This window comes from Vanessa atalanta, chromosome 12 (assembly GCF_905147765.1).
Source record: "Vanessa atalanta chromosome 12, ilVanAtal1.2, whole genome shotgun sequence".
In the NCBI taxonomy this organism is placed as follows: domain Eukaryota; kingdom Metazoa; phylum Arthropoda; class Insecta; order Lepidoptera; family Nymphalidae; genus Vanessa; species Vanessa atalanta.
Window position 1 is genome coordinate 7,484,238 of NC_061882.1, and position 26,793 is coordinate 7,511,030.

The 26,793-nt window shown below is 32.3% G+C and overlaps 2 protein-coding genes across 4 annotated transcripts in view; one reads left to right on the plus strand and one right to left on the minus strand.

The window, feature by feature from the left end:
• The window catches only part of LOC125067804, a 47,397-nt gene extending 23,475 nt beyond the window's left edge, over nucleotides 1-23,922 (minus strand). The window contains exons 1-4 of one of the 3 annotated variants that reach the window (XM_047676588.1): nucleotides 23,795-23,922; nucleotides 23,317-23,401; nucleotides 22,246-22,313; nucleotides 21,577-22,125 (exon numbers count right to left, since the gene is read on the minus strand). In XM_047676588.1, the coding sequence (XP_047532544.1) occupies nucleotides 21,577-22,125; nucleotides 22,246-22,311 (615 nt within the window). In that variant the 5' untranslated portion in view covers nucleotides 22,312-22,313; nucleotides 23,317-23,401; nucleotides 23,795-23,922. Of the gene's footprint in view, nucleotides 1-13,733; nucleotides 14,514-14,631; nucleotides 14,931-21,576; nucleotides 22,126-22,245; nucleotides 22,314-23,316; nucleotides 23,402-23,794 lie in introns of those variants that run through there. The other 2 variants (XM_047676590.1, XM_047676589.1) reach the window with 2 other exon arrangements.
• Nucleotides 23,923-25,070: 1,148 nt separating this feature from the next.
• On the plus strand, nucleotides 25,071-26,589 carry LOC125067771 (tRNA-uridine aminocarboxypropyltransferase 2). Its single transcript, XM_047676525.1, has 2 exons — nucleotides 25,071-25,701; nucleotides 25,776-26,589. The coding sequence occupies exons 1-2, from the start codon at nucleotides 25,619-25,621 to the stop codon at nucleotides 26,431-26,433; spliced, it is 741 nt and encodes a 246-aa protein (XP_047532481.1). The 5' UTR covers nucleotides 25,071-25,618; the 3' UTR covers nucleotides 26,434-26,589.
• Nucleotides 26,590-26,793: the final 204 nt, after the last annotated feature.

The following is a 26,793-nucleotide window of genomic DNA, read 5'->3' on the forward strand; positions in this document are numbered from 1 at the left end:
CAGTAAATCATTAATAATAATATTATATAAAATCATAATGAAACGATATACTACAACCATTCGACTATTCGAACATACAACTTCACTTTTAGGTCAATGTCCAATTACGTTGATACCTGTGATAATTTTTTTTATGTCAAAGTCAAAGTCAAAAATCTTTATTCAATATAGAAGTGTTTGCACTTGCTTATTGATTGTCAAAAATCTACCACCGGTTCGGAATTTAGCACCTCGGACCTGAGAAGAACCGGCGAAAGAAACTCAGCGGGATATATTTTTTTTTTTTTTAACCATTTTCCATGTAGGTACAATGATAAGTATATATTAGTTGTTTGAAACAGCCTGGAGGCGATCATTTCATTCCCAAGGTGTGCAGTCAACTAAAAAGTCATTAGTGTTGTAATATCCTTTAGCACACAAACGCTCTTTAACGACTCTTTTGAATTTTATAATTGAATAATTTTGAACGTTTTCTGGGATCCTGTTGTAAAAACGTATACATTGCCCCAAAAAAGAGTTACTAACCCTGTGTAATCGGGTACTTGGAGTAACAAGTTTATTCTTGTTCCTAGTGTTAATAGAATGTACGTCACAATTTCTGGGAAAATCATTTATGTTTTTGCGTACATACATAACATTATCAAAAACAAATTGAGAAGCGACAGTCATTATTTTAATTTCTTTAAATTTACCTCTTAACGAATCTTTTGGGACCAGGTTATAAATTGCACGAATAGCCCTCTTCTGCAGTACAAAAATAGTATTAATGTCAGCTGCATTACCCCAGAGTAGGATGCCATACGACATTATACTATGGAAATAACTGAAGTACACAAGGCGTGCCGTATCCACATCAGTCAAAAGTCTAATTTTTTTTACCGCATAGGCTGCAGAGCTAAGTCTATTCGCCAATTTATTTATATGGGGGCCCCATTGGAGCTTAGAGTCTATTGTCATACCAAGGAACTCTGTTGATTCTAAAACATCTAATGCTTCCCCGTTTAAACGTACACTCGTTTTGACACATCTTACATTGGGAGTAGTGAATTTAATACATTTAGTCTTTTTACTATTTAACATTAAATTATTAACACTAAACCAATTTACTATTTCAGAGAGAGTATTGTTCACATCGTCATATATTGAAAGACGTCTTTTTATTTTAAAAATTAAAGAAGTATCATCAGCAAACAATACTATCTCGAGTTTATCACCTAGGAGATGTGGCAGGTCATTTATATAAACAAGGAAGAGAAATGGTCCAAGAATTGATCCTTGAGGGACCCCCACAGTAACTGGAGACCCGGGAGATCTCTTTCCATTTACATCAACCCTCTGAATGCGATTGCTCAGATACGAAATCAGAAGACTGAGTGCAGTGTCCCTAATTCCATAATGACGTAGCTTCCTGACCAACGTTTCGTGTTGCACACAATCAAAGGCCTTAGATAAATCACAAAATATCCCTAAGGCATCCTGTGACTCCTCCCAGGCCCTGTAAATATTTTTAACGAGCTCAACACCAGCGTCAGTTGTCGAGCGACCCCTTGTAAATCCAAATTGTTTCTTGTGTAGCAACTTGTTATTGTTAAAATGTACTAGCATTTGATTTAGTAATAACTTTTCAAAGATCTTGCTAAGAGTTGGTAGTACAGAGATGGGCCTATAGTTGTTGGGGTCTGATGTACTACCTGATTTAAATATTGGTAATACTCTACTATGTTTCATGAGGTCAGGAAACACGCCACTAAGGACACATTTATTAAATATAGTGACAAGGTAGGGTGCGATTACATCAATTATTGAATTGACTACCTTGACAGAGATCCCCCACAGATCGGCCGTTTTCTTAATATCTAGTGATCTGAAGGAACTTATTACATCACTTACACTTACTGTATTAAATTTAAAGCTAATATTACATTCTTCCACATGGTTTTTTAATAATGATTCAGCAACGGTAGGAGAGGAATTTAATGAGTTAGTTGTCGAAAATGGAATGTCAGCAAAAAAATTTTCAAAAACAGTTGCAACATCCCGATCTGAGGAAAATAAATTGTTGTCAATAGATAAGCTAAAGTCGGAGATGTTATTTTTGACTCTTCCAGTTTCACAATTAATAATTTTCCATGTCATTTTAATTTTATCAGGTGCCTCAATAATTTTTTTTTTTATATGCAATGATTTAGCTGTATGACATACACGTTTGAATAGTTTAGAGTAGGCACTAACATAACTGATAAATGAAAAAGACCGGTTGTATGATCTTTCACTATAAAGTTCATACAACCTCTGCCTACTCTTGTGAATTCCGACAGTCGCCCAATCATTAAATTTAAGAAAATTCCTAGAATAGACTGTCTTGGAAGTAAATATGGCATTAAATTCTGTTTTAATTAATTTAAAAAAATTGTTATAAAGCTCATTAGAATTATCATTTAATTGTAAATATGAGAGCTTTGCCATGATATTACTTCTGAACTTCTCAATTCGATACAAATTGATTGGAACAAATGTCTGTTTTAAATCCTTAGCATTATTATTTATTTGCGAATTAAATGAAGCCAACTGTCCACAATGATCAGAACTTAACATATTTATAATACATTTATGATTAGGTACACAGTTGGTAAATATGTTGTCAATACATGTTCCAGTGGATTCAGTGATTCTAGTTGGCTCTAAGAATAAGTTAATGAGGTTATATGAATATAATAATGATCTGAATCTAATACTTGTGCTACAGTTTTCTAATAAATTTATGTTGAAGTCACCACAAATAAAAATATATTTACTTGATCCAGATAATTTCAATAATGCACTTTCCAATATTTTCTCAAATGCTTCATATAACCCGCTAGGAGGTCTGTATACGCATACAACAATGACATGCTCAAGCTCTGCACAGGCTATTTCAATAGTCTGCTCAATAGAAAGGCTCACAACATCCTTACGTTCTTTAAATTTTAGATTTTTGTTAATAAGTATTAATGAGCCACCACGTATAGCTTTTTTTCTATTGAACATACTAGCCATCTGGTGACCATTAAAGTTAAACATAAACTGATAATTTACAAGCCAATGTTCTGTTATACATAAAATATCAATGGCATTACTGTTTATGAATAACTCAATTTCTAAATCTTTTCCTGTCATTCCTTGAATGTTTTGGTGCACCAGGTTTACAAGTTTACTATTATTATTGTTTTGATTATTTCTAATTTTAAGATTTAGGAATTTATCCAAGGTTAAATTACTATTAGGTAAATTAATATTAGTATTAATAATACTTGAGCCAGAGACTATCTCTTTTGTCTTAAAATTCAATTTAAATTACTTTTATCAGTGTTAATATAAATTAAATTGTTATTTTTATTATGCATATGATCCTTGGTAACATTAGGCATAAAATAATTATTGATATTGTAAGCTATTAGGTTACCAATTTGTCTTCTCGATTTTATTGGTAGGTACATAGTACCCTCTGTCAACTTAAATCTATATATGAATTTATTAATGTCAAATAACATAAAATCATTGCTACAATGTCGGGTCAAATTGTATAAAGATACATTTAAGTCATAAATATGTAAATTCTGTGCATCTGTCAAGGTATGTGAATATGGAAATGTACTAATTATAAATTTGCATTTCTTTTGATTTTGAATTTCACATAATAATTTTATATCCTTAATTAGATTATTTTTGTTCAGAGACAAGCTGTCTCCATGCATTAATACAACTATATTATTGGAATCCAGATGCATAGAACTTATCTTATTTATTTGGTACTGATAGGTTGCCCCGGGTGAGCATGTATTGACTACATTTTTTATCTCATTTTTTAGTATTGAGCCAAAGCCCTGACCTAACTTGTCAGATACTACTATAACATTTTTAACATTTTTATTTATATTTATTTCTAACCCCAGTTTATTGTGGTTGTGGAACCCTGGTGAACATTGACTCAACTTGAGAGGTTGGGACACTGTGTTAATATTAGTGTTAGCAGAGGCCAACTCATCTTCTTGAGTATGCAAACAGTTACACATGGATTCCTTTGATAACGATTCAAATTTTTCCAAGTTAGAGGTGCATAGCTCAAGAAGATTGTTGGCTGCATGTATATGTGGAAGATGAAATATATATTCAATTTATTATATAAATAATAATACTATAAGTATATTTTATAATCAAACTGCAAAGAAAGTGTTTTATCGAGCGGAGTATTTTATATAACGACGAACATTATACGAGATACAATCGTGAATATTAAGTAGCTGGATGATGACTGAGAGCATCTTGACGTTACAACCGCCATTTTAAATACATACATACTTAAAACAATGTTGTAAAATCGAGACATGTGTGATATCGAAACGAGATTTTCCTCGTGACTCGCTTTGAATGAACAAAAAATAATTTATTTTTTCGTCGGTATCTAACTTTATTAACCGATTAAATATATTTTTTAAGCAAAGAATAAGTATGTCGATTATAATTTAGATTAATTTAATTATTAGAATTTAACTTATACAAATTTTAGATATTTGATATATCTATGCGACCCGAGCTATAATAATAAACGAGAAAATTACACAACAGTTCAACGAAAATATCAAAACCATTATACAGTAATTTGACCGTCAGTAATAATACAATAAATTTCAAATATATCATATAATAATGGATTGAATATTTCGTAATTTTCGGCACAGCAATACTAAACATTTTCAGAATTTCAGTTCAATGCGAGATACAATTATAATGCAGAAAAATCTACCAAATAAATTTACATTAAAACTTAGGCGTAATGTTTACTATAATTTAATTGCATATTATTTTATATTCTCTTTTTTGAAATTATGTCTTCACAAGTCATACACTGTAGTTTTATCTAGTGTTACGAAAATATGTCAAAATTATCGACCTCTTTCTTAAAGTAGCTTAAATTTCGACTATTCGAAACATGTACCAATGTTTAGTACCAGACTAAATGACGCAATAACAAATCGGGCAAGCGCGCTGAATCCTATCGAATATTCATTTCAAAATTATGCACGTCGTCCAAATTATAGTATGAGAATTGGAAGCACTTTTTTTCAATGTTCAAATTAATAAACTTAAATAAGATCTGAGTAATAATACTACGTGTACAAATAATACCGAATAGTTAATTTTATACTTCAGGATAAAAATATCTTACCGTGCTCGACTGAAAGTACACAGAATTTACTATGACATCTATTATATTATTTCATTGTTTATATTTCAATTATGACGTCCAATTGGACGCAAGAAACTAATTAAATTTTCTTCTAAATATAGTGCTAAATTTTAATTTATGCCATTAAATGTACCTAAGTGAGCATCCTAATACTACTATAGATGACGTTAATAATATAATCATTACTTCCAGTATCACCAAAAGCAGATTTAATTACAGTAATACTCGCTAATGATACAGAAATGCGCCTTTCATTTGTATATTACATGTAGACAACGCTCGTGTAGATTGAAGGGTTGCCTTGGCCGTTCCGGGCGGGCAGGCACCGATGCACACCGCACCTACTACGTCGACCTGAAGAATGGTTACCGACTAACCTATTGACTCGTTTTGAGTGATAGGCATTTTAATTAGTGCGATAACATTAACTTCTTTAAAGAAATAATATACGCATCATGAATTTTTAGATTGCTAGATAATTCGTTTATTAAATACAAACTTATATATAATACTCTAATAATGCACATTTTAAATCAACTTTTGTATGATTATAATTTAAACGGAACATAACAGTAAATGAATTATAACTTCACACTATTCTCGTCGATAAGGAACAAAATGTCAGATTTCAATCTTTAATCAAATAGTTATATCAAATGTATCTAACTATCACAAATATTATTAAATATTTATTGCAATATTTGTAACTAGAAAATGAAAAGAAAAATATTAAAATAGTTTAACGTAATAAAAACAGCGCTACAAAACTCCGTGTTATATTTTCGTTTCATTTAATATAAGCATAAAGTATTTTGTATATATAACCTTTATATATAGAACAAAATACCACCAAAACATATTAATTAACTTGTTGTTATTTGTCAACCTTACACCGCGACAACATTTCAAATCACACTGGCGCCCATGACTCAGAATTAGGCGCCCGATAACGTAGTAGGTACCTTCGATCATAATCTACAGATCCTGACCAAACTAATTAAGGTGCACACATTAGGGCGCAAATGGATGGAGCATTCATGTAATAATACTAATAACACTCGTACCCTTAATGTAGTCAAGCATTTTTAAATATTTTTAGTAACAGGGGAGTGACTTGTTGTTGCTTATAGTAATAAAAAAAAATAAACAGTGTAAAAATTGACAAATTCTAAAACGTCCCTTCAGCACTAAGAGTTAGTTAGTTCACAAAAGTTTGCACGCATATGGGCAGCTATTATGAAAAAGTATTATAATAACTACTCCGAAACTGTTGTAATTACGAATCATCACGACAGACTATGAACTTGGCGCATTAAATTATAACTCATCATATATTTTACTATGAAGTACTGATTCTGCATTCCAATTCTCGAAACGGCAAATAATGATTTGCGATAAGCAGTAATCGCATGAAAGCTAGGCTAGCTTAGAACTGGTTGCTTTCCTAAGTCGCTCTGAGTAAAAGGGAGTAAGTCTCAACGGGCATTGAGAAATCATATTTTATACGACTATATACATATAACATGGCTTGTTGGTAATGAAGTACCGTGCTATGCACAACATTCACGACGTAGTGGCAGTATTCCCGGCGATGACAAGATAGCAGACCGCAACTTCCTTATCCGTTACGCGATATAATCGGCTAAGAACGTTGTCTCATTTGAATAACCAACGACTTGAGAAGTCCCGATCTAAATATATTCCTTGATGAAATGGTCTGAAACCGTAGGAACTTCAATGAATATCGAGTCGGTTTGTTAGATTATATTATATCATTCGGAATAAATTACAATGTTTTATTTAAACATTTTAAGAGCATGTACGGAGCCGACTGGTATATGAACACCGATAATCCCATTAATATCTGCTGTAGCATTTACGTTGGAATTCTCTAGAAATTTCCCGGGTTCCCGCGAAGTTCAGATCGTGACTGCGCGTCGCGTTCGGCGCAATTTGCTTACCCATACAGTGCCGGTGCGCGCCGTTCTAATCATGTGTAAAATATTGCCGTACCTCGTCACTGTAACACGGAATCAGGACGGCACGTCAAAAAGTCACAGTGAAACATTTTGAGATTAATTGACTACGATAGTCGCTGCACGATTACCGTTGTCTGCACTCAAAGCTGACTTTGAACGTGATCGTAAACCTGTTAGGCAAATGTTAAAATATATTTTCTTATTATAGAACGATCTATGTGCGAAGCGCAGAAGTAGTGGCGACTATATTGTAACCCTCAGCATAAAATGGTCGGTTAAGTAATCCATCCGAACAATTCCCATAAAAGCGCGGAGAATCGACGAGATCAAGTTGAACGTGACCTCAAGTCGGCGAGTAACAAGCCGGGTGTTACGAAGTGCGAGAGGAGGGCCGAGGGCCTATTAGAACAATAGTAGCGCGCAGAACCATACGATCATAAAGTCGCACCTAGAATCAGTTATAAAGCATATACACCTGACATGCCACAATCTAACTTATCTCGGGAATAATAATTTAGTACTATAATATTTTAATGATGTATTTTAATATTTTTAATCTCAACTAAAAATACTGAAAATGTTTTTCAAATGGTAGTTGGAACAACTGCTTTCAAAATCCAAGCTTCATATACCTAACAATAATTATTACGCTCTTATTAGGTACAACAATTTAACGTAAAATAATTTAATTATTTTCTATTAATACATCTTCAATTGTTTATTGCTTCAACGATCCTACGTTAATAACAATGAAGTAATTAATGATTAATTACAAAATAATTATAAAGGATAATTGTAATGACCGCAAATTACCATAATACATACAACGTGATAGACATTAACAACTAATCGTCCATTGACAATATAATAATAATTAAAAAGTCTACCAGAACAACACAAGTATTTTGAATAACAATTACTATTTTTGCGTTCAGGTTAGATAATAATAAACATTTTTGATTGAAACGTTTACGGAACTGTCTCGCCGAATAAAAATAACAAAATCAGATGACAACACAATTGTATTTGAATGATCAGGTTATATATACTGTAAAAGATTAACAAGTCATCAATTAATATGGAGAAGTGCTGAAAGGTTGGAGATTAAAGATTATATTTTCTTTTAATTTGATAAATATAAAAATGTACTTGAAAAAATTTTGGTACGGTATTTGATGAATATCGATATCGACGACACAAACCGGGAAAAACCGTATAAATATTTCATAAATATCGGTCAAGCGGTTTAAGAAGAGAAGAATTGTGAAAACACGCACATCGGAATTTTATATAAAAACATGTACAAAACAAAGATTATACGAATTTCACAACCACAAAAGCTAAATGAAATAAACGCAGTTTTATATAATAGGTAAAGGAATGCTTTACGTAAAACAGCTCTACAGCTTTGTTTATGTGGTAAGGGAGGTAGGGGTACTGCATTCCCACGCGTCAGTCGGCACACGCGGATACGATGGTTCCGATCACCGCCCCCACTAATTGAGGAGATGCATCCAAGGACGCTTCAATACCGTACTGTTAAATACGACGATAATTAATATTTGCTTTTCATTTAGAAAAAATATACAACCATAACTATTACTGTAATAAAAAAAAAACGTTAAAACACAAATACGATATATTATATCTCAAATTATAAAACTATCAATAGTTAATTTGTCATTTGAATAATATATGGATGGATATATATTTTATTTTCAAACTAGCCAATCTTCTAAGACGTGTTTTCTGTGTACTTTATCTTACTATTATTTAGACTGAGTTTATTTCTGATCTGCTTACGTGTTTTTATTTCCAGGCAGCTTCAACGCATATGCACTGATAATACTCACCTACTATTTTATTAGCCGCTTTGTGGAAAAAATACATTGTTTTTAACGATTAAATATTTACTAGGTCCTAGTTTAGTCTCGACAAGTAAATATAAATAGCATATTATCGTTCCATAGCATTACTATTAATGATAAGTGACATAGCATATAACTATGCTGAACTTGAGAGACGTGTGGGCGGCAATCATCCGGCACTATCTACCAATGAACTTCGCATACTTCATCGCAGTTTACACGGAAAGCAACTAATAAATTCTGAAATACAGTGTATACGTTTTATTATATTATTATATTTTTAAAAACTATGGTATATTTTAAATATATACACGTTAAAGATAATTTTAATTAATTCGATTGCTGATATCCTGCACACTATGAATATAATTGATAAAGTGGGCACCGAATTATCGATAAAATCGAAACAGCAGCTGCTATTGCTATAAATATCAATACGGTCCATTGTCGTAACCATATTCAAACAAAATATAAACAATAAGAACTATAAAATGTCGAGTATAGAGTAGTGTATGAGCAATTGAGTGCTGCTGGAACGGTTCAAGGTAACCGACGGGCATAAAAAGTGCAAAACATTCATCGAACTGAAATACTTCCTTGTTAGCGGAAAGATATTTTAAAACGTTGCGACCACAGAATAATGCATAAAATAAGACTTTGCCGTGGAAGTAAACAGTGGTCAATTACGGTGTAGCGCCCGGCTTTGTGGCGGGTTCAGAAACAATCGAAGCGGTGCGATGGGCGAGATACCGACCCGTAATAACTCTAATGGTAAGATAAGACCGCCACTGCACGGCTACAAGCTGTACCAACCGCACAAATGTTCCAACATAGTGCGTACACTATAATCAGATGTGGCATTCTGGGATCTGATCTGTAAATATTTTCTAAATATTTATTAATTTTAGAATTTATTCTGCATATTCTGTTCCTTTGCCACAAATTATTTACTTTTTAATAAATATTAGTAGATCAAAACAGATAAAGTTATGACAAGTGTAATGGTGCCGATAGCTTTTTACCTCCGCAGTATTTTACCGCGCGACGAATACTGAGACCAGTTTACGCCGACAACCATGTAAACGATTTATTCCCGAGCCTCGTTTTGCATTACCCGATCAGAAGCTAGGGCTGGATTGTAATAATAATGATAACAATATAAAAATCACGCTCCAAACATGATAATGATTTTTTGTTTTATACGATAGATTTGATTAACAATTAATAATAATTTAAAGGTGGAAATTGTATTAACACAACATCTTATACCACTACAAATACTAAAAAAAAAATTTAATTTTTAAAATTCAAAATATCGCTTAGAAAACAGGCGTGGGAAATGTAACAATATCATATGAATAAGCGATCGTGCATGCATCGTAGATATGATAACGGGCGATTTATATTCAAAGCTCCTCGAATGTACTCTTATGCAAACAGGTATATCATGACTGTCAGCCCTATTGAAGCGTGCAGTTGTCGCAGGGGCTTTATTAAACGACGCAAAACTAAGATGGCCGTTGGACCGGCTTATCCCGATTCCCCGAGCGCCTACTCGACGCGTCGTTAATACGCAATAATCCCTGATTCTACTAACTTTACCACTTAAATCCATAACACCTTAACACATATTTAAGAGATAAATCTCAGAGACAAACAAATTAACCGCCCACTCCGACCATAATGTTCACATGTGGAGGTATAAATTTAAATCACGTTAGATGTCGTTTCCTTTAAAAAGATAAACAAGGTGAATAAAATTTAATAATTACATAAGAGCCGTGGGCCGATGAAAATCAATGACTTAGATAGGCATTCTTATAAAACAAAAACTATAAACCCCGAGACACCACTAAATACAGTAGAAGACCCTCATAAATATTTAATTGGCACATGAGAAGCCTGATTGAAAGCGTTTATTAATACAAAAGGCCCGTATGAGGGTCGGCGAATTACATATAAAGGAGACCGATTGAATATAAGCATGCAGTAATGGTGCATTTAATCGATGTGACCAAGTGTGAGCGCAAACGTGTCGAATATACACTCACATACATTCAAACTGCATTCTCTCACAACATTTACCTGTCTCACTTACGCATCTTTTATACCTGACGAATTAGCTATTCGTAGCTATTCGTATATTAATCATAACTAAAATTTTTACATTAGGAATGTAGTTAGTTCTCCCAATAGAAACGGCTACAGTTATTTTAATAGAATCATTAAAATCTGTGTCCCTGCTGGCAAGTAGAAATGCTATATTTGCAAGACATGACTTTATAATCATCTAGATATACAAACAAGAGTATAACCGGTTTAGATAACGACTCGGCGCGAAGAAAATCAATGCATCGTCTAATGATTGAACTTAGAAGCGATCTTTAGCATTGAACTTGAAAATCGATGTTTCGATTAAGAATGTGCCGAAATTTGCGCATGTGGTTGTGCACTTTTTGCGGATGTCACCAAAAGCCGGCAGTCGCCACGTTAAAGGTGTCCAACCGGTTTAAGTTACCATCTCCATCTCCTCCCGCCGCCGTCATAAACGCGTCTGCAAATTCAACACTCGTCAAATACCGCAAAATGCAATACGACCGCTATGCCGGAGCCGCACTGACATTAATGTAAGCACGCACCTTTTGAATAAACGTCGCGAATGTTCGTTCATAAAGCTGCATTATTATAAAATATTTTAATAGTTTTGAGCAAAGTTATTATATGTTTTGTAATTTTAATACATATAAATTTGTAAAAATTTTTTCTAAAGATTTCTTAACGAATACCTACATATTTAGCTATTTCTGAGACGTAGCGAACTATTTAAAATAATGTATAACCGAACTGTGTTTATTATCGATATCTATATCGACGTACATACATGGAACTGAATCATCGCCATCTTTAGATGGGACTAACGTATTGCATAATCGGTCATTAAAGTCGTTCGCAATGAGAGGCGTGCTACATGAGCATAATGAAACAATACTAAAGAACAAGGAAATATTTACGGAAATATATTTTATTGTGTCACGTCCACAACAACTGTTAGGAAAACATTGATAACGCAAAACGATTCGATAATAATCAGGAAGAGATGTAAATTGAACAAGTAGGGTACCGTAATCTCGTTAAAGCTATTAGATACCAAGATAAGATCTACAGGGCTTTAACGGCGACGCACATCAATCAGTTGCGAGACTTAGGTCCGCCGGCACATCGCATTCCTCCATTTTCTTTTATAATGATCTAGTTATGCAGCAAAAAGTCATATTACCAGGAGAAGTAATGACAAATGTACAGAGTAGAAAACAACGTTATTAATAGATTCATTAGTCACTGCCGAGTTTCATCGCTATAAAAACACGAATCTAGAAGTTGATTAACAGCATTATTAAAATAAAGAATTCAATGTCAGTGTTATCTACAATAATACATTCGGTGTGTTATTATATTTTTACAATTTAAACAAGATAAACGATGATATTGAAAAGCAGTTAATATGGAATATCCTTGAAACGATCAATGACATCTTTAATTATTAAAAACAGAATATTTTATACACTTTATTTTTTGTTAAATATATTCGTATTCATATTAACAGCCGGATCCATGATTTAATACCTACCTATATCAATAAAAAACTAAGCAATAATGAAGGTCAACTTTCACATCGAAGTTTAATAAAATCGTTATCAAGATTAAAATAATCGATAAGATCCATTTTAATACTAATAGTCTTATATATATATAGTCAATATATATGATTTAAGCAAATTAAGTTAGGCAAATCTATGTAAGAAAAATCCAGACAAAATACCGACCATAAGGTTGATCGTAAGGTATATTCATTAAATGTGATTACTCTGATGAGCAGAATGAAATAGTCGCCCACGCGAATGTCAACTGCAATAAATTCTGAAACATACATACTTGTTTTTTTTTTATATATACGAGCTGTTTTAATTTTATTTGTTTGTAAAATGGGAAATCAATTGTTTTGTAAGAGAACACATGAGCATTTATATGGATGTATGCACACCATGTCTAAACACGCGACGCTGTCGCGCTCGCTCGATCACAATTTCATGGTCAAATGAAGCAAGTTTGATCTGTCTATTACGTGGCATTTTATTGGTTGCTTTATAAATAGGTTCAACGAACAGAAGCTATCTAAAACAATCACATTCATACAACCTTATAATATACTTATTTTTAATTAGGTGCTTAATAATGTTAGAACCAACAGCAATTTGAAACATGAAGATGTAACATGTATAAAATCGAAACTCATTAAAAGTGAAATGCATAGTCTTAGTGTATTTTTATTTAGATTACGTACATATAAATAAACAAGCATGTAACATGTATGAATCGGTTGTGTAACAGAAATTGACATTTATCTTTAATGAGATTGGGCGCCGTATCTAATGAAATTGACGTAACCGCGATTCTTTACGAGCGCGGTCAATCTAATAAAATTTTCCCCGCCTTAAAATGTTAGGAATGAAATTAACCAGATACGATGTGCGATCCTAACCAAAAACTTGTACATAAATAACGTACACGAGAGGAGCTAATTGACGTGAGTCACATGTGTTATAAATGTTATAGATGCGGTCGAGTTGGTTGTGTATGTTAGGGGCGTTTGTGTCGCACCTGGCAATCGTGCTGGTCGTGGTAGGAGCTGACGAGTTGGCTGACGTACTCCCAGACTTCGCCGGGAGCGGTCCAGGCTGCAGAGGTGGCGGCGTGCCGCATCATGCCAACATCACACGGCCGCACTAGTCTCACTTATCACTCACACACTGTTTTGAACGAACTAGTTACACTTACGCTCACGTCCGAGCGTTGACGAGCTATTTATATTGTTTTATCCTCAATCACGCGCAACTGGGTCGCGATCTACATAACGAGCTGTGCTAAAAATCGGTTCCAGTTTGTAAACAATTAATTAAACTTCGTTTTTGTTTTAAAATATTGGGATATTAATCTGAGTAACGAAGATAATCGATTACACGATTACCATCAAAAACTAAGCATTTAAAATATGTTTTACAGCTTTTAATACGATATTTGAATATGTAAATAACGTTTCGTGCAATAAACAAACAAATTTTTAAAGCTATTAACATAACACTCGTAATAATACATAACGTAATTGACGAAAGAAATGGCTAATTTGCAGCAGAGCGCAATCACAGAGCAAATCCATTGGATTCACAAGAATGACTCTGATAACGCGTGACCTTGAGCCGTCGCTAAGCGTTTGATAAGGGAAATTCGGCGTTCGCGGCGTTGTCTCGCTTGCTTATCGAAGCGTCATGTTTGTTTTGCACAAAATTAATATCGCGACATGCATAACAATTCGAAAGATGGCGAATTAATGAACTATTATTACACGGCAATGAGAGATATGTAAAAATAATAAATTATATAACGTAAATAATATAGTTATTAAAATTAATTTCAATATTGTACAAAATTTTATTTACAAAATAAAATTATCATTTTAACACTCGAAATATTAATCAATAGCAATATATTGTTTATTTACATTTATAAAAATTCAATCACTTTTCATAATTTTGTTTCACATATATTTATTATTAGCACAACCACTAAATCACATTAGTCAAACCGTCTGCGAAATGGTTAAGGCACGTAAAACGCGAGTAAGTACGCATTTGCGCGGCACCGCACACGCAGGAGTAGAAACGCGCGCGCGCTTCGCCGCGAGCCAGCTAATGACCGGCGCGACGCGTATTCACGACCCCCACTCCGCCACTGTACGCGCTATCAAACCAGTTTACGTGAAAAATTTTAATTCCTCGGCGCGGGTGACGACCGGTCGCGCTTTCCTCGATCGGAGTCCCCCGTGAGGAAAAAGCGCAGCACCCCTGGGGCGCACCGGAAGTGCACGGCCGGCGCCCGGCACGCGAACCGAGCGCACCCACCGCCTTAATTAAATGCTGCACGCTGCACACCTACCCTAACCACCGCGGCACGCTCTACCACCCAGGCTACACACTGCGACACCTTCCCGCCTATCACTTACGTTATTGTTTGCGATAATGCGACAAGAGATAGATCGACACCCGATCCTAACGTCACATTCCACAAATATGCATTATAGCGATGCTAATCTTACGTGAAGTATTCATCATGAAAGCTTTTGTCGATTACGAATATCTCAATTACCTTAAATTTATATTCAGTCCGATGTTCTGAGAGACAGAGCAATATATCTGTACAGATTTGATCCGTCAATGCTAACAATGAGCATTTTATTCGGCCTCGAAGTGAATGACCTACTCGCAGATTAGTTGTGGGCGGTGCACACATGTATATTGATATCATAGTAGTTTTCTATATTAATCTCCACTTTGTACAGGATTATTGCATTTTCTACTTAAACGAAACGATTAAAATGATCAAAATTAAGAATCAATAAAATTTTGCTGAAATAAAATTTAGAAATATATTCGAAATTTTTGGTGTGTTATGCGATCTGACTCACATATCGCATCATATTAGCAGGATGCAAAAATAGCAATCTGGGGCGCGGATTCTGGCTCTTACAACTATTTTGTGTAACTATTAACACAATTACTTTTAGTATCGCGTTTCTAAGTTTTTGATTAAAACTCGTAGCGAGTGTACCGACACATAAAGTTCCTTCCAACTTTACCTTACATATAATTTGATGTGTATGGTTTCCTAATGCTGTGCATTTTTCAGGCTACGCTAACATGCATTTGTTTAAATTTTTTTTTATTATATTTTACGATATGATATACCATCTACAGTTATTTAAAAACCTAATTTATTGTATTGATATCATCTTTAGACACTTTCATTTCGGTTTAGGTTTAAGATCGTTTTCTCATTAGATCACGGACTTAAAGCACAACTACAATTACTTTTTTGTAGTTTTATTTATATTTTTATCGATACATTGTTTTAGAAAACTCTTCTTCCAACTACTCATAAATAGGTCAGCAATAAAATCATAGACAAACTTACTTATATGTAATATGAAAACCCCAGAGTATACACTCAAACGGTTTCTATATCACGATATTTCTCAATATAATTCTAATCAGTGTATTTAATATAGAAAAAAAATTTGCTAGATAACCTATTTTCATTTATGAAATAAAAATGTTTGAAGAGCAAAAATAAATCTCGAAGTCTGGAATGCGAACTGCGCGTTTTCATTGAGTCACATGGAAAAAAACGTGCACTAACTATTGATTACTACATTTTCATGACCTTGTATAATATTCAATCTTCAACATAGTTATTTTATATTATGAATAACGAATATCTTTTATTGTGAAGTAAACTAATCTACCATTTAATATTTATTACAGAGACATTGAGAATTTAAATTCTACAATAATTTAATAACATTAAAACATATGATTTTATAATAATAATATGTTTGATACAAAATTATGTTATTATAAAAATATACTTTAATAAATTTATTAGAGCATTTATAAGTAAACCATATTCACCCCATTTTTAGAGTATACAAAAATTACATTAGGGTCCCTTTACTCCTTTAAATAAAATCATCCCATTTCTATAGACTTCTCACTTCACGTGTGGTAAACGAGTATAATAACGTAAGCAATAAAATGTATAAGTTTGAATAACAACAAAGAATTCTGGGTACCTTTTAAGTTCGTATACCCTTCTTAATATTTTAATAAAATTCCCCTCAATTTAAACCGGATTGAATATTAAATAGGGTAAGACAAGTTAAATACACGCTTATGTAACTTCACAGATCATGTCGGCGATGCTCGTTTCACATGACATATGTTTATGTATGAACAATATTTTGGGTGATGTCATATCTTTCTACGAATTATATGAGAGACGAAAGGGTATTTAAAGTGACTCAAACGCAATGAAAAAAATATTTACTGTAAATATTTCCTCACTGACCCGCCATCGTTTTATAAAACATAGATGCTATTAGAAAGAAAATTAATACAAATCATTGAAATCCCTTCAGAGTATGACGACTTGTTCGAAAAAAGTATGTATAGCAGAGAACTGTTAATTTTCCACTGCTGTCTTCTCATTTGTAAAAAATATTTAGAACTTTTTCAACCATCTTGTTCCACTATTGTTTAATGCGTTGGAATTTTATAGACACATTCAGGTCTCCTCAAAACGTAGAAGATGAACTATATACAAAACACAAATTAGCTACATCGATACTTGGTGTTGCCTGCCCGAATCGAACTTGCGATTTTCTTTTAAAATAGATTTATTCTATACCTTATCCCATATGGGCTCTTGAAAATAATTAAACGGACTAAAAACCCTTAAAATAAAATTTGATTTCATATTATCCGTTGCGCCTCACTGTAATACCTTTTAAAGATTAAAGAATACATTATTGATTAACCGAGAATGATGTCATTAGATTGCATAATGTATGTTAATGCTGGAAAGTCTTTAAATAAAGAACAAGAAATTCACAGTAATAAAATAACGCTATAGTAAATTAATATGAGGTTAAATTTTCTTAATATTTTGGCTTATTTATTTATAATTTTAAACTTAAATTAAAATTTGACTACAAATAGGTGATATTTATATTTATTATATTATATTTCAAATTTATTTATTTATCCACAAACTTTACTAATACATACATATGTATATATGTAATAACTAGAAACGTGCTCAAATATTAAGCACGAAATTTTAAGACTAAATTTCTGTGTAGCTTGTATGTTGTCTACAGATGCGTAGTCGCGATTTGACGAAAAATTTGACAAACATTGGTGGGAACACGCAAAACATGGGCGACCGTTTACATATGCGTGTGTAATAGTTTCTATTCACACTTGCAACACGATGTGTACTTTCTAGCAACATCCGCGTTGTTTGTTAAGTACTTATAATTAATATTGGTAATAATAATAAAACAGTGACAGACTTATACCACCGTTTTTAAATCAATATGTACTTATTTTCGGGGACGGCCACCTTAGTAGCGCTCGAAAAACCGCCAAACCGACCAACAAAGTTGCGACTCGAATGACAATGGAACCATCGGGCAATAAATACAAATGGTGATTGACGATTTCGTTTTTAGAAAAAACCAAATGTTAAGATTGGATATGTATTATGTATTCGATTTATCACGTGATCAAAATTGATACATTGTATTGAATAATTTAGATGAAAGCTAAGTTCGAAATCGGTTTGACAAATTGGTGTTAGTGGGATTCCGAAAAATCTAGGTAGGACCAATTCTAGGTAAGAAAAAATTCTAGGTTAGGCTAGTTCAATTATGAATGAATGGTTTCTATTCATTCATAATTGATTCCACGAGTTCTCCTGCTCGTCCGTCTCGATGGTGTGATGTCTTACTCATAGGGCCGCAGATCCTGAGTTATTAGGTTCAAACCTTAGGTCCCATTAATAAAAAGTTATAGGGCTTCCTATCATAAAATTATCGGTAACTAGAATTTGGAAAGTTGATAGTAATTGCACTCATATGCTTTGTAAAGCACATAAAACAGTTGTTCCAGCGCCTGAACCTCTTTCCGGTCGTTTAGCATTAGCCGTTCCATGGGACTCAGAGCGTGAGCTAAGGTTTGTCAACATAGTTGTGCTTTTTGTGCAATTGACTAGTCTCGCTTAAGCAATCGCCGTGGCCAGAAATTGATTAGCAGGACTTCTACATTCTACCAGAAAACAGCAACACATTTTGTAGCTATTTTCTGGTTTAGCAAGCGTGTAATCTATATACGGGTATAAGGGATATTTTTTCTTATACTTGCAATGTCTATAAACCGCGGTGACCACTTACTATCAGATGGACTATTTGAACATCTGGCATTGTATATAAAATAAAATAAGCATTCCTTTGTGCGTTAATTTACAGAATCGGTATATTAGCCGACATTCTAATAAATAACAATGAAAAATTCTGTATATAATTATGAAGCATTTATTTAATTATCAACCCAGAACAGGACAATTTACGAGTGTACATTGAAAAATTGTGCCTCCTGTACTTCTACCATTATTGTTCTATAAATTATTAATTCGATTTTTCTGTCATATACTTCTTAGTAGTAGGTTGTTATCAAGTAACTGCCAGTGTAGTGATCACGTGCGAGGCAATCGAAAAAATCTCTCTTCGAACTCGTGGGATTACCCTCTCATCAAACTATGAGAGCGAAAGAAGCATTGACTAACAACATAAGTGCTGAAGTATTGAGAGTGCACAAGCACTATTTATACATATTTTCTGCAGATATGGATACCATGGCTGAAATTCGGTCAGCAGAACATGAAAAAATGTTTTTACAGTTTCAACAATGAGTTAGATGATATATCGTACCCAGGCAAAGGAATCTTTCCTACGAAATAAAATGATACGGTGGAGCAAATCTGTTTATTTGGACGATTTTTAGATAAGATAATTATTTCTCAGAATTTATTTTGTAACATTGTAAGCCTAGTTGTGATGCTATTTTATTCACAGAGCACGAAATTTGTAGATCAATTTTCTTGGACGAATTTATCAATCGTATTTTTAAAATGGCCAAGCAAATATATATATTAAAGCATAGTATCCACCTTATAATACGCAATCATTACTATTTCCCTTTACTAAACTGGCGAGGTTCACCTGTTATCATAAATAAAACATAGAAATTAATAAATATGAAATTAAAAGACCAACCGTTGCGCCTAAACGTTAATATTACGGATTTTCGTTTTGATGAAACAGAAAATAAAACGAGTAGAATGATGCACTTGTTTATCAATCTTGAATATTTTCAATAAAAAAAATGCACTCTTAGCAACTATTCGGATCTACAAGGAATTGCTCCAATACCGATGGTAGTGTGAACCTCAACAGGCTTAACCACAAAAGCGCAGATTTACAGCATGAAAACTAAAGATAAGTTGATCTCCAGTAAATGCGGATACCACCATTTATTCTTGGAACTTTATATTATACTTTCATAAAAATAAATAGCAATGTTTGGTCATAAGAGAAACTAAAGGAAAAGGCATGGGAGAGAAACCTATGACAAGTTATTATGTATATGCTTATATTTAATTACAAAATATAAATGTCACCTACTGATGGTCACTTACCCAGACTATTGATTAGGTTCTAGGAAAAGTTGATTCTTAGGTACAGTTACGAACTGCTTCATTATATGTTTATATGTGCAATCTCAAACAACACTGAAGCCACGCATATCCACTGAATGGTTCATTAACCAAATAATACTTATAGAGTTGGTTTGAAATCTATGCTCTTGCAAGGGAACCGAGATGGATGCGATTTCAAATCCAGGCTGAATTTCTATGTGCTTAATGTGTGTTAATACTTTATCTCGTGCTCGGCGTTACAGGAACACATCATGATAAAACCTACATGTATTTCCAACTGTCATTGAGGCAGCATGGTGGAATAATCTCCTTCCAAAAAGGAGGGGAGGCCTAAACCCAGTGGGGTGTTTGCAGGCTATTACTTCTTTCCTTTTCTATACTTTTGTTGATTCAACATTTTATTAAGAAATATCCTTGTGTGCAAGATTGTCTTATTTGCTTAGAATAGATTCTTTATGCATTGTCTAAAGTGTCTAAAGTGTTGTGGGTTTGTGCAAGTTCTTCTGGTACTTGCTATCCACTTATCAAATATTCAACCACCAAACAGCAATACTTGGTATTGTTGTTTTCCAGATTAAAGGGTGAGTGAGCCAGAGTAATTACAGGTAATGTCTTAGAGAAACCCTGGAAAGTTTCATCAAAATCAGAAGAAATTTCTTTTTTCATCTCTACAGCCAGACATTCTCAGTTTTCTCTTTACAGACAATATAATAATTGGGGTCACTACAACTATCTCTACCATACGATTCACTGAGAACAAATTAGGTTGAGAGATTACTCTTAGTGTGAATAATAAGGCCTAGACAAAGGTTCTTTATCTCACATTCAGTTCTCCTTACTCAAACTCCTTTACCTTTTTATAGAATACCATGTCTATCGGCAGTAGTAAACATCAACATGGCTTTTGATTTCCTTTTATATATATATATATATATATATATATATATATATATATATATATATATATATATATATATATATATATATTACCTCTTCCAAACATTTTGACCCCACTCATAAGTATACAGAACATTATGACACAGTAAATTTTTCTTTATACCTAATTTATATTTAGGCTGCCATACAACACATTAAACGAAACAGAGTTAACCTTTCTTAAAAAAATCTACACTCATATATAGATATGGCTATAAGCTATCATTTGCAGACATTTTTATTATGCATTAATTTAAATTAACATAAAAATATATTTACATCTATAAACCAAAAACTACTTCTGCAATTTCTTCTTTTATAAATTATTATTATTAATATTAATTAATGTTGAATTATAAAATGCCAAAAAACATATTAGAAAAACACTTGTGCTTACCTTAGAGCGTTTTCTTCCTTGCCCTCTCTTCACATTGATGTCATTATTGGAATCATCACTTTTAGTTTTTTTCACATGAACATTAGTCTTTGAAGCACAGGACTTGTCTTTATTTTTAGACGTATCTTTAGCCTCACAAAGTTCTTCATCACTATCACTTTTAATAACATTTTTTGCATTCTTCGATGTTGTCTTCTGCGGAGAACATTTAGCTGGTAAGTTTTTCTTAACAGTTTTCAGTGGCAAGTCATCTTCACTGGATGAGTCAGATGAACATTTGCTACATGATTCTGAACTTGAACTGGTTTCAGACACCTTTTTCTTCTCTTGCTTATCTTTCGATGGTTTTGGCGTGACCTCGTGAGGTTTCTTTTTCACTGATGGCTTGATAGTTTTCTTGGGGGTAGATTTTTTTGGAAGAATTGCGGCAATTTTTAATTTCAGTCCAGTGTCACAAGAAGTAACTGAGAAATGTGGTTTCCGTGTGTTGCTCTGTTTATTACCAGAACATTCCCAATCACTTCCTGAAGAATCGCTTGAGCTGCTGTTCTGTAAAATTGTAAAATACAACATGATTATTGACAAGTAAATTTGTAAAATATACATTGTTTTTTGCCTATATCCAAGAAAATTAATCATATTAAAATAAAAATAAATAATATAGCTTACCTCGGAATCACTATTAGAATCCGAATCACCACTTGAATCTTGCGTTTTTGGCACCTCTGTGCCCATTTCTAAAACAAAATTAAAAGACAATAATTAGGAAAATTCACAATAACTGTAATAAAACTAACAATTTTTAAGATCCTTTATCAACCTATATATAGCCATTTATAGTAGAAGGCTATGGCTATGGTATGGTAAAAATATAGTATGGCTATTTTTATATACCTGATTATAACAGGTATAATTTATTAAATAATATAATATTATTAATTAAATTATATAATATAATAAAAAATACCATAATAGATCATTTATAAGTATTATATTTAGCTAGTGTTTATTTGTATTTACTTTTAATTATGGTAAAGTTACCATTTAAAATATGTTGTTATTATCAAAAACTAGTTTAATTATAAGATAAATTGGGTATTAAGAACCTAATGCACCATTAATATGAATGCATTATTTATTTCTTATACATTCTAGACATAATATACAAAGGTTATGATACAAGAAATGTATATAGTAGGCATTATCATTTTAGAGGATTTCTTCCAGCAGGCCAGAAAAGGAATTAATACTTACAGAAATAGAAAGAAAAACACAAAAGAAAAATACTGTAAAATAAAACTATAATGACTTTACTTTTTTAATCCAAATCAATTCTCTAGTTATACTATAATCAGACAAATAAACTAAACATAGACTTCAGCTTTAAACATTCATTGTTTGCAATGTTTTTGAAATAAGTACTACAAACAACCACCACAATAATAGTATTTTTACATGACAACTTTTAGTTTATATAATTATTGAAAATACTAAATGACATGTTAAATTTAATTTATTGTTTTGCCTTAATTTACATCGTAGAACATAAAAAATATGTAAAGGACTGTGTTAGATACTGATGTCTTAAAGCAAAGCATGACATTTGTTTTGTAATACCAAAACAAAAAACTCTTGTTTTCTTGTTTCCTAAGTTATTAGTACACGTAAAATTTTTAGTTGTTAACTAGCTGAATTAATATCTAATGACGCTACTAGTCGTATCACGTATGAGGTACTTACTTCAAGGTTGGTCAAGATGTTCCAAAATATAATACTATGTATTTCTTCATTTCACTCATGGGGCATGTGTATACATTGACGTAATCTGAAATATATGATAGATTACATTATAATATAATACTATCAGCGGATAAGTTCAGTACTTCCAGAAATTAGTATCGTTTTCTCCTCCAACTCCAATACTAATTTGTCGGAATGACAGATCTGACGACACTCGTTGGACCAGTTTTATTTCACCGTGTAACTAAAAACTGAGTTTTTTACACCACATCAGAGACATACAATTTCATAGATTCATTAACAGAACATGTTAATTTAACGTTTTTATGTAATAATATAATAAGTTTAACGGTTTTTACGACGTTGGCGCCAAATAAATGTATACGTTTACATAAATACTTGATATAAAACCTCTACATCGCTCGATAGCCTTTATATCATGATTTGTTACTCGTTACGAAAATGTAGAGTCACTAACCACTTCAATATTCTTCAAAATTCACGAAAAAAAACGAATTACATCAGCTAAGCACTTAATTTTTACATTGCTTGGCCACCATGTTTACAAATCTTTCGCATAAAAATTTAGGTAGGTACAAAGGGAGAAAGCTAGTGAATTCTGCAGCTTATTCATTCCCTCTTACGTGAATTGCTTGTGCAAGAAAGAGATTCCAATCATAATAATAGGTTCAAATTGCGGCGCAAAATGGCGTCAATGATCTATATTATGAATATATATAGCTTATTCTTTAACAACTATTATGAGTATTTGCTTAAGAAAGTAACTGTGTTCGATTTAATATTCCACGGTGATGTACGTATTTACCTAAAAATAAACAAAAGAATTATCTATATTTACTCTGCTACTAACATAATGACATCTGTTAGTTAAGTAATGTACTATTCATATAAAAAATGAGCACTTAGCTAACCTAGTTAAGTGATTTGAAGTTAGATGTCAGCCCGTTCCTTAGGAATTTTATTACTCTTTGGCTAACCGAGTGTATTGAAACTTTGAAAAATTGCTTAATTATTATAGCAAATAATAAAACATTCGGTTTTTTGTTCAATATTGTGTTAAATATGAAGGCTTTATTTATTGTTTATCATTTTCTAGCTCTTGTCATTCATATGGCACATCCACACAGCGACTCCAGAATGGCAACAATATTTAAATACATACTTAAATAAATCTTATTTACGTTCTCTAGTTCCTTCAAAAAGCCAAATTAAGCCGCAAGTTTTTTAAATATTTATATTAGGTGTATTATACTTAATTTGACACAAAAGACAAGGTCGCAATTAGGAGAAGGGTTTATAGCCCCGGGGGTATCCTCAAAATAAGAGCCCAAAAATGGAAATTTCTAAAAAAAGAATAAAAAATAACAATAAACCTATAAACTTAAACCTAAAAAGATAGATTAGTTAATGATTACTTAATAAACGACAATAAAATTAATGTGATGATTAAATTTGTGAATGTATTTTAAAATCGTACTGGTACAAAATAAATATGCGATTTAAAACTGCGTCGTCACACAGGTATGTCCCATCAAAAATTAAGAATAATACACGATATTAATAAGAAAGTACCATTATGACAGCACTTTTAACATATGGTCTTATCACACTAATTTTTTTTTCTATTAAAAAAAAATCTGGTACAGAATGTTGTGTGTGTCTTGTGTCAATATTTTTGCCTTTTCCATGAACAACGAAACAACATCAACTCATAATGACATTTGACATTGACAGTCGTGGTAAGAGTAATACTCAATAGTGAATAAGGATTTCAAATAAGCATTAAATATATGTTACATATTATATTTTTTACTAGTCTTATCGGATAGTGCTACTACAGTATATAAAAATATGAACTTTTTATCATTAATTTATGGAATTATGAATTAAACTTAGAATAAACTTAAATAAACTGCCACAGGATACTTTGAAGTAATAATTTAACATATAACATTAGTGAAATTACAGTGCTTATCATTTTAAAATTTAGTTTTACTTCATTTATGCTGTTGCATATTTCATATATCTATATAAAAGGCCCAAAGACATCAGTAATTACTGACAATTTTGGTAATTACCAAAAATGTATTAAGTATTAACATGTATAAGTTTTTTATACTAAGACTGTAAACAGTATGAATTATTTTATATAAAATATAACAAAAAAGTGAAACTTATTTATAGACTGATTTACTTTTGAAGAGGAAAATAAAACAATTTGTGAATAAAGTGTTCAAACATAATTTGTTCATTCTTTCGGAAATATTTAAATAGGAAAGTAATGGATGAGCTAGAAGTATGGGAAGATTTATCTAATATTCCAGCTGATCCACCTTTGATGCGAGAGCTATGTGAAAATTGCAAGTGAGTTTCCATTTTCTTTAAATGAAAATGATCACAGATACACAGATGTTAAATTTTATTATTTAAATTTTTAGGAGACCTTCAGTTGTTTGCTGGTGTTCAGCACTTCCACCAGAGCGACTTGATCCTAAGAGCAAAGTTATTTTATTACAACACCCAGCTGAAGAAAAAAGATGCCTTCGAACTGCTCCTATGCTACAACTAGGCTTAGCAGAACATAAGTGCCTTATATTCAAAGGAAAAAAATTTCCTCAACCTAGACATGAATGCCTAGAAGATATTCTAACACAACCAAATACTGTGCTTTTATATCCTAGTAAAGCTGCCATTGATATTAAGGACTTAAAACATGAAGCTACCTCTTATAATATTATATTAATAGATGGAACATGGCCACAAGCTAAAGCCATATATGCATCAAGCCCTATTTTACATGTAATTAAACAAGTCAAACTTACTACTACAAGCACTAGTAACTATCTCATAAGAACACAGCCAACTCAAGGCTGCTTAAGTACACTGGAGACTGCAGCTGAAGCTCTATCTCAATTAGAAAACAATTCAATTTACAGAGAACAATTGCTTGAACCTTTACATATGCTATGTAAATTTCAATTAGATAATGGTGCAGTTACACATCAATCAAAAGAATTTTTAATTAAAACAAAAACATACCCTAAATTAATAGGAAAACGATTGTCTAAATTATTAAGATCTACAAATGAAATATAAGTAATTATAATTTTATAAAATTTATACAGTCATTTTTAGTGATTTTAAATTATTTTAAGTAACAATACTGAATACATACTTTAGTAATTATTTTGATTTTTTAGAACATTTATCACTATTTCCACTAAAATTTCAACTATCAAGTTTAGCTAAGAATTCCTACCATCTTAATAAAATGTTCTGTTTTAATTGAGCCTTTTTTAATTTATAATAACCCTAGTAGTCCCACATTCTACTTGATAAAATTTTAAAATGGTCAATTGACTTATTACACGATTGCCTAAACCAGAGGGTATAACATGATTATTTTTTTACTCATAGAATGTAAGAAACCACTCTAGGACGAATTTTTCAAAATTC

Bases quoted from the DNA above. Each gene is read 5' to 3' on its own strand.
- LOC125067771 (XM_047676525.1), top strand. From the start codon at position 25,619: ATGGATGAGCTAGAAGTATGGGAAGATTTATCTAATATTCCAGCTGAT. The intron at 25,702-25,775 runs GTGAGTTTCCAT...TTAAATTTTTAG, and splicing joins GAGCTATGTGAAAATTGCAA to GAGACCTTCAGTTGTTTGCT.